This window comes from Synchiropus splendidus, chromosome 6, assembly GCF_027744825.2.
Source record: "Synchiropus splendidus isolate RoL2022-P1 chromosome 6, RoL_Sspl_1.0, whole genome shotgun sequence".
Classification (NCBI taxonomy): domain Eukaryota; kingdom Metazoa; phylum Chordata; class Actinopteri; order Syngnathiformes; family Callionymidae; genus Synchiropus; species Synchiropus splendidus.
In genome coordinates, this window is record NC_071339.1 from 1,416,327 (window position 1) to 1,429,418 (window position 13,092).

At 45.7% G+C, this 13,092-nt stretch overlaps 1 protein-coding gene across 7 annotated transcripts in view; it reads left to right on the top strand.

Annotated features, from left to right (window-relative positions):
- Positions 1 to 737: 737 nt before the first annotated feature.
- LOC128761233 (G-protein coupled receptor 22-like) overlaps positions 738 to 13,092 on the top strand; it is a 51,338-nt gene continuing 38,983 nt past the window's right edge. For 3 of the 7 annotated variants that reach the window (XM_053869339.1, XM_053869338.1, XM_053869334.1), the window contains exons 1-5: positions 743 to 867; positions 6,243 to 6,462; positions 6,981 to 7,076; positions 7,262 to 8,352; positions 8,422 to 8,547. In XM_053869339.1, coding sequence (XP_053725314.1) covers positions 8,245 to 8,352; positions 8,422 to 8,547 — 234 coding nt within the window. In that variant the 5' untranslated portion in view covers positions 743 to 867; positions 6,243 to 6,462; positions 6,981 to 7,076; positions 7,262 to 8,244. Of the gene's footprint in view, positions 868 to 6,242; positions 6,463 to 6,980; positions 7,077 to 7,261; positions 8,353 to 8,421; positions 8,548 to 13,092 lie in introns of those variants that run through there. The other 4 variants (XM_053869343.1, XM_053869335.1, XM_053869336.1 and 1 more) reach the window with 4 other exon arrangements.

Below are 13,092 nucleotides of genomic sequence, written 5' to 3' on the forward strand. Positions count from 1 at the left end.
AGCCTCACCTACCCTTCAATACTATGTCATGAAGCCTTATCCTCCCTTCATTACTGTGTCATGAAGCCTCATCTACTGTTCAATACTGTGTCATGAAGCCTCATCTACCCTTCACTACTGTGTCATGAAAGTCTTATCCTCCCTTCACTCATATGTCATGAAGCCTCATCCACCCTTCAATACTGAATCATGAAGCCTCATCCACCCTTCAATACTGAATCATGAAGCCTCATCCACCCTTCAATACTGAATCATGAAGCCTCATCAACCCTTCAATACAGTGTCATGAAGCCTCATCCACCCTTCAATACTGAATCATGAAGCCTCATCCACCCTTCAATACTGAATCATGAAGCCTCATCAACCCTTCAATACAGTGTCATGAAGCCTTATCCTCCCTTCACTCATGTGTCTTGAAGCCTCATCAACCCCGTAAAAGACAGTTGGCGTACGTCTGGCCTCCGTCCTCTCTGTCGGGGTAACTGCGTGACTTGATGAATACCTCAGACCTTTACCTCTGAGCCTGTAAATACTCCAGCAGGTCACGTTTTCCTCCCTATGTGATCCACATTCTCATTTTCCTTCAGGCTCCTGTTCCTCCTTCGCTGTGGGACAACATTCATCTCAATACAGCATGGAGCTCCAGCAGGCAGCTGAGCTGAGAGGCAGGTCACTTGATGTGCCCTGGGCTGTTGGAGTGATAAAAGACCTGGGAGTGTGAGTGTTGTCAGATGCAGTGGAGGGGGGTCCAGGCCAGACACAGCAGTGGGAGCACACCAGCGCAGATGGTTCCTCTGGTGACAGACCAAGGTCAGCGCAGAGGCAGCAGCAGCACAGAGAGACTCCACTTTCACTGTTCAGGAGTCTGTGAGTATTAACACCCTGTCCCCGTGGATAAAGTGTCACACATATTTCACTTCTCCACCCTCGTGCCCACGAGGTTACGCCTCAATTTGAGGATTGAAACTGCAAAACAACTGGGTCTTTATTGTTGAACTTAGCTTTGGTTTAGGCCCTGGTTCAGGGGAGCCATGTTTTATTGGATATGTTCAGGGGGAGAGGCTGGGGAAAGGGTTATGGCCGTGAGAGGTCCTCATAAGGATAGTGTGTGTGTGTTTAAGCATATATATCCTAATGAGGTCCAAGTTTTTTGGGACAGCATCACATTGTGGAGCCCTCATGAGTTTATGTGCCCACAAGGTTAAGCCTCAGTTTGAGGGTTAAAACTTCAAAATAACTGGGGAATCTAACTGTGTTCAGGTGGTTCTGGTTCAGCTGACCCATGTGTTTTGGATGGTTAGGTTTATATATATATATAGGTGTATTATTGAATCAAATGATGGAGCCATACATACATTTAAGTGACAGTTTGGCAACAACACAATAAATCATTGTATCATCATACAATAAATCATCATATTCAAGTCTTTATATCACCTGAGTTCAACTGAAGCTCTTTTAGTGTCTGGAGAATATTTGTATCAGAATCTCAAGTCCATCCAGAGTGGTGGAAACCCTGGACATTGTGGAGTGAAAAACCTCCCTGAAGCAAAGCCAACAGATGCTTTAGTTTGCTTTGGTTCAGGGAGGATTCCTCCATGTTTGTTGTTGTTGTTCTCATCCTAGCTGCCAGGTGTCTGCTGCATCATATATATATATATATATATATATATATATATATATATATATATATATATATATATATATATACACCTCATAGGAGCTTTCAGGTTGGTGAATTCCTCTGTTTCCGCCGGGTCACGACCCTCGCTCTCCTTCAGTTTCCATCCAGCGTTGGCTCTGATTTAGTCTCATCTCTTTGAGCCCTTCAAATCCCAGCATCTCTCCCACAGTTTATGAGCTGCAGTCTTTTCAATTCCTTCCTCTTCATCTCCAGTGCACTGACTCTGCAAACACGTCTGACTTTCATCAGTGCTTTCAACAGTCGGATGTGGTTTTTCTTTCTTTTCCACAAAAATTCATTAGGAAGATTTAAAAAAACAAAACAAAAAAAATACAAGAGTCAAGAGTCAAAGTAAACTCACATGTGACTGACGTTGAAATGGTTTCTCCATCACATGGTAAAATTCACTTGTCTCAGTGTGAGCTCATCCTCCATTTATCCTTTGGAGCCACACATGTTGCGTTTGGGCAGAGCCGCTCCAAGTCGCCACCTTTTCCCCTCCTTCGTGCCGGCGCCACCAGAAAGAGGGGCTGTTTGAGGAGCTTTAAATCGCAACTGAGAGGTGGTATCATGTAGAGTGAAATGAGGGCCACCCCATGGCGGACCTGACCCCCAGCCTCCATCTTGTTTTCAGCGCAGTCTCACCAGGAAGTGACAACGTGACTCGGAGCAGCAACACATGACCTGCAGGAGTCAGCAACAGCCTGGTCGAGTCTCGTCTTGTCTAATCAAGTCAACGTCTTGGCCCGTCAAGTCTAGTCTCCACGTCAAGTCAAGTAACCATCTAACCCGGTCGCTGTCTTCTCGTCGCCTAGTTCTGTCCTCGCCCTCCTCTTGTGTTGACCTTTCAGGTTGTTGTTTGGATTAAACCCCACGGTTCAAATCCGATCCAGCTCCGTCTCCTGCCTCTGGGTCCTAGACCCCAATGGACCTCATGACAGTTTGTGATGAGAACAGTTTGGTCAAGATGAATATCAGACATCTCAAATACATGCTTTTATTATTATTGTATTCATTTTCAAAATGGACGTTTGAGGACCTGGAAGTTGAATCGGAGAGTGTTTCTCCACATCAACATTCAGGAGATAGAGACACGTCTTCACCTTCCTCCTCTCCACTTGGTCACGTGGCTCCCACCTGGTCGTCCCTCATGTATCTGCAGAGAGGCAGCTTGCTCCCAGATGCGTCGCGAACTCTCGACCTCTTCTAACGCCTCGCTGCTGGCGTCCGCAGGTGCTGCTGCAACTAACTTTTAAGCCTTTACTAGATCACAGTTCTGTCTGGGAAGTTGCTCGCGTTCTCTTCCAGGCAGACTTGTGAATTCTGCCGAACCAGACCTCTGTGTGTTGAGGACTTGGATGACTCTATGGTGGTCATGGATTATGTTCTAACAATGTTTGATGGGTTGATGAGGCTTCATGACACAGTAGTGAAGCATTGATGAGGCTTCATGACACAGTGTTAAGAGGTAGATGAGGCTTCATGACACAGTAGTGAAGCATTGATGAGGCTTCATGACACAGTATTGAGAGGTAGATGAGGCTTCATGACACAGTATTGATGGGTGGATGAGGCTTCATGACACAGTAGTGAAGCATTGATACGGCTTCATGACATCGTACTGAGGAGCAGATGAGGCTTCATGACACAGTAGTGAAGCATTGATGAGGCTTCGTGACACAGTAGTGAGGAATTGATGCAGCTTCATGACACAGTGTCCTGACTCTCAGAGGCCACCAGGTGGCGCTGTCTGCTGTCTAATGTTTGACTTGACTTGAACAACTCATTCAATGAAACCGCACATCATTTCCAAAGCAAGAGCGCCACCCAGCGGCTTCTGAAAACGAGGACACCTCTTCAGAGCCGTTATGGACCATCATTGATGGCACTGACTGGTGTTACCCGCCTGACTCCAGTCCGTCTGATCTCCGGTGACAATAATGAATGAAAAGGTGTTTGATTGAGATCACATGACAGAACAAGCTTTGACACTGAGATACTAGCAGTAGTGTTGAGATGGCTGCATTGATGAAAGTTGTGGACGCAGACGTATGTCCTCCTCAAAAACCTGCACGTTCTCTGCAGAGGAGGTCGACATTGTTCCTCACACTTGATGTGAAATAAATAAACAAGTTAGGATGAGTTGAGAAGTGCTTTCACTTTTATCGCATAGTAGATTTAATAATTCAATGAAGCTTTTTCTGACTGATTGATTCAAGTTTTGCTCATGATTTTTGTTGTACTTTCGAGTCATTTGAACTGAAACATCCTTTGGTGTACACGTTTGTACACGTAACGTTTTCCTTCAGAAATAAAGCTCCCATGGGATGATGTTTCTAATGACCTCCTGTTTGTCAACACCTCTGAAGGGGAACCTTATATTTATTATTGCAGCGACATTTGAGGATAAATCTCATTTTCACTTGGGAAGCCACCTCTGATATTTGGGTCAGAAGTGAGTGGTACATGGTGATGAATGATGTCTGGGATCATGTGTGTTGTAATGGAGAGGCGTAACGGCAACAACAGCGAGCTGCTTCTCCGTCTCCAACCCCCTGAAAACTGGAAACCACCTGACATGAAGAGCTCACCTGGACAAAGCCCTCGGTGACCTTAATGCCACGGCCATGTTTCTATCTCTCCCGGGCTTCAGTTTCATCCTAGAATCAGATGACAGCTGCGGAAGCCATCGATCAGGTTTCTTCTCCTGGCCTCCTGTAGGCTTTGAGCATCGCTGCTTTGCTTGAGCTTCCATGGATGATGAGCGGCAACTCCTGGAAACAGATGGAGCCTCTCACTGTAATAAGCGTGAAGACAATGTAATACAGTCTAATCTGATCAGAAACCTTCTCAAATGTGGGCGAGTTGTAGTCACTTTTAAAGCAGGAGATCGACTTCTATTCTATCTTATTTATGCTTTTATTTTGTTTCTGAAAACAACTTCAGTGACACTTTACTTCAAGCTGTCAGGGGTTGCTGCGGGAAATGATCCCGAGACAGAGGTGGACAATATGATGGCATTAAATCATGAACAACTAGAACCTGTTGAGGAGCTACCACATTCACTCTATACACTACAGATCTATGCAGACGCGCTGGTTCGTCCGTCACTGGCTGCACTGCTGCTCTTCCCTCACACTCGCAGCAAAGAAGCTGGTCAAACGCACAACTTATCTTTCAGTGACTCAGAGGGTGAATTCCAGTGCTCTGCCCTCCAACCAGCTTGGTTACCTCCACTCCAACCAATAGCGAAGCCCGTTACAGGGTGTCGCACGTAATCATAGAACTGAAGTCACATTATGTAACTTGGCGATTCCTACCTTAGCCTTCACCCTCATTCCTTAAAACCTTACGTTGAAAGGATTTTGTTCCTATGAAGTGGGATGCAGGACTTGAGCCTGTTGGGGGCAGCATTACTCCGAAGCGCCGTCATGTGTGTCTTTTGTCTTCTATATCTCCATTAACAAGGAAAATATTTACATTTGTACCACGGTCTCTTTGTTTTCGACACCATTCGACGCAAAGGATTCTGGGTATTCCTCAATACCGAAGGAGGTCATGGGGTTCCACAAGATTGTTCCCCAAGTTAACTGTCTAAGAACCTTGATCATAGTAAGAATTTTTCAAGATTTTTGAGGATTGAGGTTGAGAATAAAGGACCTAACAGAGCTGACAGAGCTAACAGAGCTAATGGCTAACGTGACGTCTCACTTCAAAACTTTATTGACACGATCAAAGTTTGTTTAAAATTTGGATAAAAACTAAATGCAGAACAAAGAAAATGTGAAGAGAAAGAATCATTATAGTGATGAAGCTGAGGTAAAGAATGTTAAAGATTTGTCTGGAAATTCCACAAATTAGAATAAAGTTCTATCACAAGTCTCAAAAGCGCATGTGAGATTGTGTTCAAACTGAAACACTTATTTAAAATAAATGAATCCTGCAAATATGCCAAAAATAGCCAAGTGTCAGTAGCAACAATTTTTGACAAATGAAAAGAGATTTTCTTCAGAACTTTGGACTAAGCAGAAGTGCGCTTCCACTGGTTCCACTGGTGGTACGGCTCGCCTTGTAACAGGTTGGAAAACACTGCGTTAGACGTCATTATGAGGAGCTGTTACGAATCTTCATCATCATGTATGACAACTTATTAAAAGGCTCATTAAGTACGATAAGGTGCAGCACTTGAAAGAATGGTGCAATCTAACAATAATGTACTGTGTACTTGGGTTCATTGCTCTTGAGTCTTCTTAAGTGGAGTTGATCGTCAGGGATCCCAATCGTCAGTGAGCCTCAATTGACTTGCTGTTCTTTCTTTTCTTCTCCGTAATGTTGGGTTTCTTGTGTCTAAAACGTGTTGTGCATGTTGAATGGTTCAAATTTCAACTTGTATGGTGAGTCGAGCATTTCCAGGATTTGTACCTGGGATTTTGAAGGCCTCTGAGTCAGAGTCCCTTCCGCTAACTGTTTTTCAGTATGAAGCAAATCTAAAACTGTTGTACAGCAAAGAGCCTCCAGGCGCTCCCGCTCTGACGGATGGTCCTCTGCTTGTCTCCAGCTGCTCCACATCAGGTCAAGATGGTGATGATGGGACACAGATGAGCAGCCAACATGTCTGTCACTCAGCCTTCAAGAATGAAGGAAAAACATCTGGTCGTCCAGAAAACTGCACGAGTGGACGGAGGCGAGATGAGGCACAAGACCTGGCTTCACGTGAACAAGATGAGGTGGGAATTTGTGGAATGGCACAAGACCTGGCTTCACGTGAACAAGATGAGGTGGGAATTTGTGGAATTACTTTTAAGAAGACAGCAAGGCAAGATAAATGTTTTTTTAAAGGAGCAATGCAGGAGAACTTTGACGTGAACGTCCTCGACATAAAACTGCAACAAACTGGCAGCAAACCAAAAGATGATCCACTGTTGACGTGGCTATGTTCAGCTAAGTCTGCTAGTCCTGTCTTTATCGTCGCTCTGGTCTCTGTCACGTTTCACGCACGTTTAGAGGCAAACTAAAACAGGGTGCAAACACCCATGGGGGTGTGGTCAGGCCAAACTTTGCTGACTTGGCAACACTTCTCTAATATCTGTCATTTAATAAACGCCCATATCGGCGCCGATAAATCGGCCAATCGATCTGTGCAGCCATAGTTGGAACAATGACCTGCAGCCACTGTGGCCCTTTGAGGACCAGCTTAAAACCTGTGGACTCTAGTCTCAGCAAGTATTGTGGACCCCACAGACTCCGCCCGAACCTCAGACCCAAGATTGACAACAAGAACTTTCCCTCTACTCAGCAGGCAGGACGCTTCACCTTGGTGTTGGACAGGAAGTTCCCTGCCATAGCGCTCCAAGATGGAAGGCGTGGTTCGCTACTAGTTTGTGCCATAAAGGTAGGTGGTTCTTCCTGAGATTGATTTGATTCTTCATTATTTTTGGGGGGAATATTGTTGAGTAAAGCCCAGCCACATATGTTGAGCGTGGCTGCCAGCAACAACAATGCTTCCTTGTCTCGCTGATCCCCTGCATAATGGATGCAAACTCTCCAATGACCACAAATCAGTTTCTGTTCTTACAGAGTTGATTTCGGAGAAACACGAGCTGCAATCTATCAAGCTGTCCAGGGTGAATTCCTGGGCTCCGTAATTCAAAGTCACCGATGCTGTTGTCATCCAAGACCGCCTCCCAGATTCCAACGCCTCTTATGTCTGGTGGATTTCTGAATAATGACCACATGATCCGTAGCGAATGGGATGTTCCATCATTGAAAGCACAAACAGTTTTCAGTTTAAAGGGAAAGTTTCCTCAACACTTGCAGAGCGTCGACGTATGGGAATCACCAGCAGCCTAAACTAACTCAGTCAACAATCCAGCTGGAGGCATCTCCTGGATCCTCTCTGGGTGGGGCTCCCCCCTTGTGTGGGTTTCATCCTGGAACTCCGGTGTCTTCCCACAGTCCAGTAATATACAGCAACGCAAACAGAGGTCAACTGTGTGGATGAGAGGGAGCCGAGTGGACAGGTGAAGTTACAGGATGCAGAGATAAAGAAGGTGAGGGGTTTGAAGTGCTCAGGCTCAACTGTCCAGGGCCATGGAGAGTGTGAGAGGGAGGTGAAGAACCGGCTGCAGGCAGGATGGAATCATTGGAGAAAAGTGTCAGGTGTGACAAAAGGATGAAAGGGAAAGTGTCCAGAAGGCTGGTGAGGCCAGCAACGTTGTATGGTCTGGAAACAGTGGCACTGAGGAGAAGACAGGAGGCAGAGCTGGAGGTAGCAGAGATGAAGATGCTGAGCTTCTCTCTGGGAGTGAGAGCAGCATGATGATAGGATCAGAGGGACAGCACATGTGCTCAGGTGTTTAGGAGACCAAGTCAGAGAGGCTGGATGGAGATGGTTCAGAGGAGAGAGAGAGAGCCAGTACAGTGGTAGATGAAGATGTTGAGATGTTGGAACTGCCAGGCAGAAGGTGGAGAGGAAGGCCACAGAGGAGATTGATAGAGGTGGTGAAGGAGGACATGAGGATCGTAGGTTTGAGAGAAGAGGAGGCAGAGGACAGGGGGAGATGGAGGAAGAGGATCCACTGTGGCCACCACTGAAGGGAGAAGATGAAAAAAGAAGAAGAAGAAGAAGAAGAAAAAGAAGGAGAAGAAGAAGAAGAAGACGTACACAGGTGGACGAGTGACTTACAGTGTCTCATGGACTTGAGTGTTTCCTGAATGTTTGCTTGTCTGTACTGTAGGTGCCTAGTCACAGCCACCGAGCAGTTGGTGACAGCCAGGTAGAAAGGTGGGACCACCCCAGCATACGTCTTTGCCTGCGTGTAGCATCCTGCTGTCTGGACTGGACTGGACTGGACTGGAGACCGGTAAGTACAGACTTTTCCTAGTTTTATCTGCATTGGTCTCCAGCCGAAGGCATGAAGTGTCACATATTGATGGCCATCAAGCGAGTTTTCTCCTCCCAAGTGAGATGCAGAAGTCGCACACACACTTGTGTCTCTCCTAGCCATCACCCTTTAACCCACCCTCTCCCCTAAACCTAAGCGAAACACATGGCTCACCTGAACCAGGACTCTGAACCAAACTGGAACCCAGTTAGAATCACCCAGTTAATTGGTTTGTTTTCACCCTCAAAACTCTGTGTGGACCGACCCAAATGTCCCCATAAGATCAGTGTCAAAGACTGGCCCATACTGGAATATTAATACTTGTACACACACACACACGTGTGTCACTCCATCCTCTCATTGCCATAACCCTTTCCCCAGCCCCTCACCCTGCGGTCATTATGTTGTTACACACGTCTCTTTAATACTTCTATCACTGACAGTTTCCACCTCGCATGTGTCAGTTGGCAAGTACAAACAAATCTGAGAGACACGGCAGCTGATCAAATATGTGCCGCACTCGTCTCTCTGTGATCTCCTGCAAGGTAACTTCCAACTTCTGACAAGTGAGAGGATACCGCACGCACTCATCTCACACATGCACTAAGAAATAGATGGAGAAATAACAACACTTTCACGCTTTATCGCACATAGTTTTACTGGAAACCGTGACGCATCATGGGGACAAAAAACATCCATTGATTTATTTATTTCTTCCAAGTGTAGCGCTTCTCTATTGTTTTGCACTGAATCCTAAATTCATGGTTATTAAGATATTAGTCTAGTGATGGGTTGATGAGGCTTCGTGAAACAGTGTTCACATTTTCAGAGCCCACTAGGTTTAGAAATTATGTTTCATTGAATCAGTTGTTCAAATCCAAACATAATACAGCACAGGCAGCCTCATCTACCCATCAAAACTGTGTCATGAAGCCTCATCTACCCTTCAATACTGTGTCATGAAGCCTCATCTACCCTTCAATACTGTGTCATGAAGCCTCATCTACCCTTCAATACTGTGTCATGAAGCCTCATCTACCCATCAAAACTGTGTCATGAAGCCTCATCTACCCTTCAATACTGTGTCATGAAGCCTCATCTACCCATCAATACTGTGTCATGAAGCCTCATCTACCTTTCAATACTGTGTCATGAAGCCTCATCTACCCTTCAATACTGTGTCATGAAGCCTCATCTACCTTTCAATACTGTGTCATGAAGTCTCATCTACCCATCAAAACTGTGTCATGAAGCCTCATCTACCCTTCAATACTGTGTCATGAAGCCTCATCTACCCATCAAAACTGTGTCATGAAGCCTCATCTACCCTTCAATACTGTGTCATGAAGCCTCATCTACCTTTCAATACTGTGTCATGAAGCCTCATCCACCCTTCAATACTGTGTCATGAAGCCTCATCTACCTTTCAATACTGTGTCATGAAGCCTCATCTACCCTTCAATACTGTGTCATGAAGCCTCATCTACCTTTCAATACTGTGTCATGAAGCCTCATCCACCCTTCAATACTGTGTCATGAAGCCTCATCTACCTTTCAATACTGTGTCATGAAGCCTCATCCACCCTTCAATACTGTGTCATGAAGCCTCATCTACCCTTCAATACTGTGTCATGAAGCCTCATCTACCTTTCAATACTGTGTCATGAAGCCTCATCCACCCTTCAATACTGTGTCATGAAGCCTCATCTACCTTTCAATACTGTGTCATGAAGCCTCATCCACCCTTCAATACTGTGTCATGAAGCCTCATCTACCTTTCAATACTGTGTCATGAAGCCTCATCCACCCTTCAATACTGTGTCATGAAGCCTCATCTACCTTTCAATACTGTGTCATGAAGCCTCATCCACCCTTCAATACTGTGTCATGAAGCCTCATCTACCTTTCAATACTGTGTCATGAAGCCTCATCCACCCTTCAATACTGTGTCATGAAGCCTCATCTACCTTTCAATACTGTGTCATGAAGCCTCATCCACCCTTCAATACTGTGTCATGAAGCCTCATCTACCTTTCAATACTGTGTCATGAAGCCTCATCCACCCTTCAATACTGTGTCATGAAGCCTCATCTACCTTTCAATACTGTGTCATGAAGCCTCATCCACCCTTCAATACTGTGTCATGAAGCCTCATCTACCTTTCAATACTGTGTCATGAAGCCTCATCCACCCTTCAATACTGTGTCATGAAGCCTCATCTACCTTTCAATACTGTGTCATGAAGCCTCATCCACCCTTCAATACTGTGTCATGAAGCCTCATCCACCCTTCAATACTGTGTCATGAAGCCTCATCTACCTTTCAATACTGTGTCATGAAGCCTCATCCACCCTTCAATACTGTGTCATGAAGCCTCATCTACCTTTCAATACTGTGTCATGAAGCCTCATCCACCCTTCAATACTGTGTCATGAAGCCTCATCCACCCTTCAATACTGTGTCATGAAGCCTCATCCACCCTTCAATACTGTGTCATGAAGCCTCATCCACCCTTCAATACTGTGTCATGAAGCCTCATCTACCTTTCAATACTGTGTCATGAAGCCTCATCTACCTTTCAATACTGTGTCATGAAGCCTCATCCACCCTTCAATACTGTGTCATGAAGCCTCATCTACCTTTCAATACTGTGTCATGAAGCCTCATCCACCCTTCAATACTGTGTCATGAAGCCTCATCTGCCTTTCAATACTGTGTCATGAAGCCTCATCCACCCTTCAATACTATGTCATGAAGCCTCATCCACCCTTCAATACTGTGTCATGAAGCCTCATCTACCTTTCAGTACTGTGTCATGAAGCCTCATCCACCCTTCAATACTGTGTCATGAAGCCTCATCTACCCTTCAGTACTGTGTCATGAAGCCTCATCAAGCCTTCAATAGTGTCATGAAGCCTCATCTCCTTATCAGTGCTGGAAGCCCCCCTCCTCTCTGCAGTGGTCTCCAATCTCTACCACTATCGGGGAAACAGGATCCAGAAGGAGTCTGGAATAGTACTCTTGACTCCCAGGCACCTGGATGAGGACATGCTCCATCAAGTCTCCTGACTCGTCCGTGTCCAGGGCTCTCTCTGCGTGACATGTCTCTGGGCAGACTAGGGAGCTAGCGGGGCCGTCTGAGGACTTGGACTCGTGCGGCTTGAGAATGACAAGCCAGGACCCCGGCTGAGGGGTCATCAGGTTACACTTGAGTGCTGCATATGTGGGCAACAATATTTCCACCGCAAACGACTGCTTTAGCCACCACATTCTTTTGGCATGAACTTACTTTCAATGTATGATTTACTACTACTGGAATAGTACGACTTTGGTGTGACAGGAAGGAATCTCATTATACGAGTTCTGAAAGGTCGCCAGCCCTTTTCTCTCTGTTTGTGAGCTCTGTGGTTGAATACCCGTGGTGTCCCAAGTCACCGTCTCTTTCTCTGCACCTCACTGCTAGTGAGAGAGAGGGTACTGCTGCTTCTCTGCTGGCCTCAGCGCAGCCAGTTGAGAAGCAGCAGCAGATGACGCCATGTTGTGTCTGGCTGCTGTTTCAGTCTGACTTCAGAACAGTCATCGCTTTTAGTCACATTTTCATGTCACATGTGCACTTGTAGTAGTTTTTGTCGACTTGTAGTCCACGAAAAACTCACGTCAAGTTTCATCTGGGAGAAATGATTATAATAATAGTCAGGAGAAATGAAAGAGGGGATACAATTACTGTATTTCCCACTGTATACAAATGAATGTAAGTACATCTTTAACATATACACACGTGCTCCTGAGCATTACGTATGTATCAAGCACATTTATGATGCATCGCATCATGTGTTTCATCATTTTCACAACAGTACATTTGGATTGTTGATCATTTGCTTTTTCACCACATGTTGGCGCACAACACATGAAATGATAATGTATCTCAACTGCAGAGTTTGTTTTTTCATTTGCCACGACATCACTAGATACAGTGACACTCAGACGCTACTGACGTTAGCTCAGCCAAGCTAATGGCAGTTAGCTTGTTAGCGTGAACCAAGCTAACCCAAGCCCCTTAGCGGCTCATTTGCACCAAGACTTGTGTGGGAAATGTTGCGCTTGTATCACAGCTAATTCACGACTGATAGTATCAACATATGGTGAGGTACCAGCTCTTGTTGAGACTCGCTGACATGCAAACCCTCAGGTGCTGCTGGAGGTGCGTTAGCTTGTCGCGTCATTTGTCACCGGCCGGTTCCTCCACTGCGCATTAGGTTTTTTCTTCGGAGTTATTGTAAAGAAAAGAAATAAAACGTTTCCAACTGGCGCGGCCTCCATCGTCCATGAGTGAACACCAGCGCCGCGGCCGGGCGGGTGGTGGGGGGCGTGTCCAAACACAGGGCGTTCGTCTGACAGATATTACGCATTAGACGTGCAAGAATGTCACATTTCCAAGTTTTCAGGGTTGAAAGTTCGGGCCTGAGCCACGTCTTGAACTCTGTGTCTCATTTCTAGCACAACTCTCAACAGGATGTAAAGCAA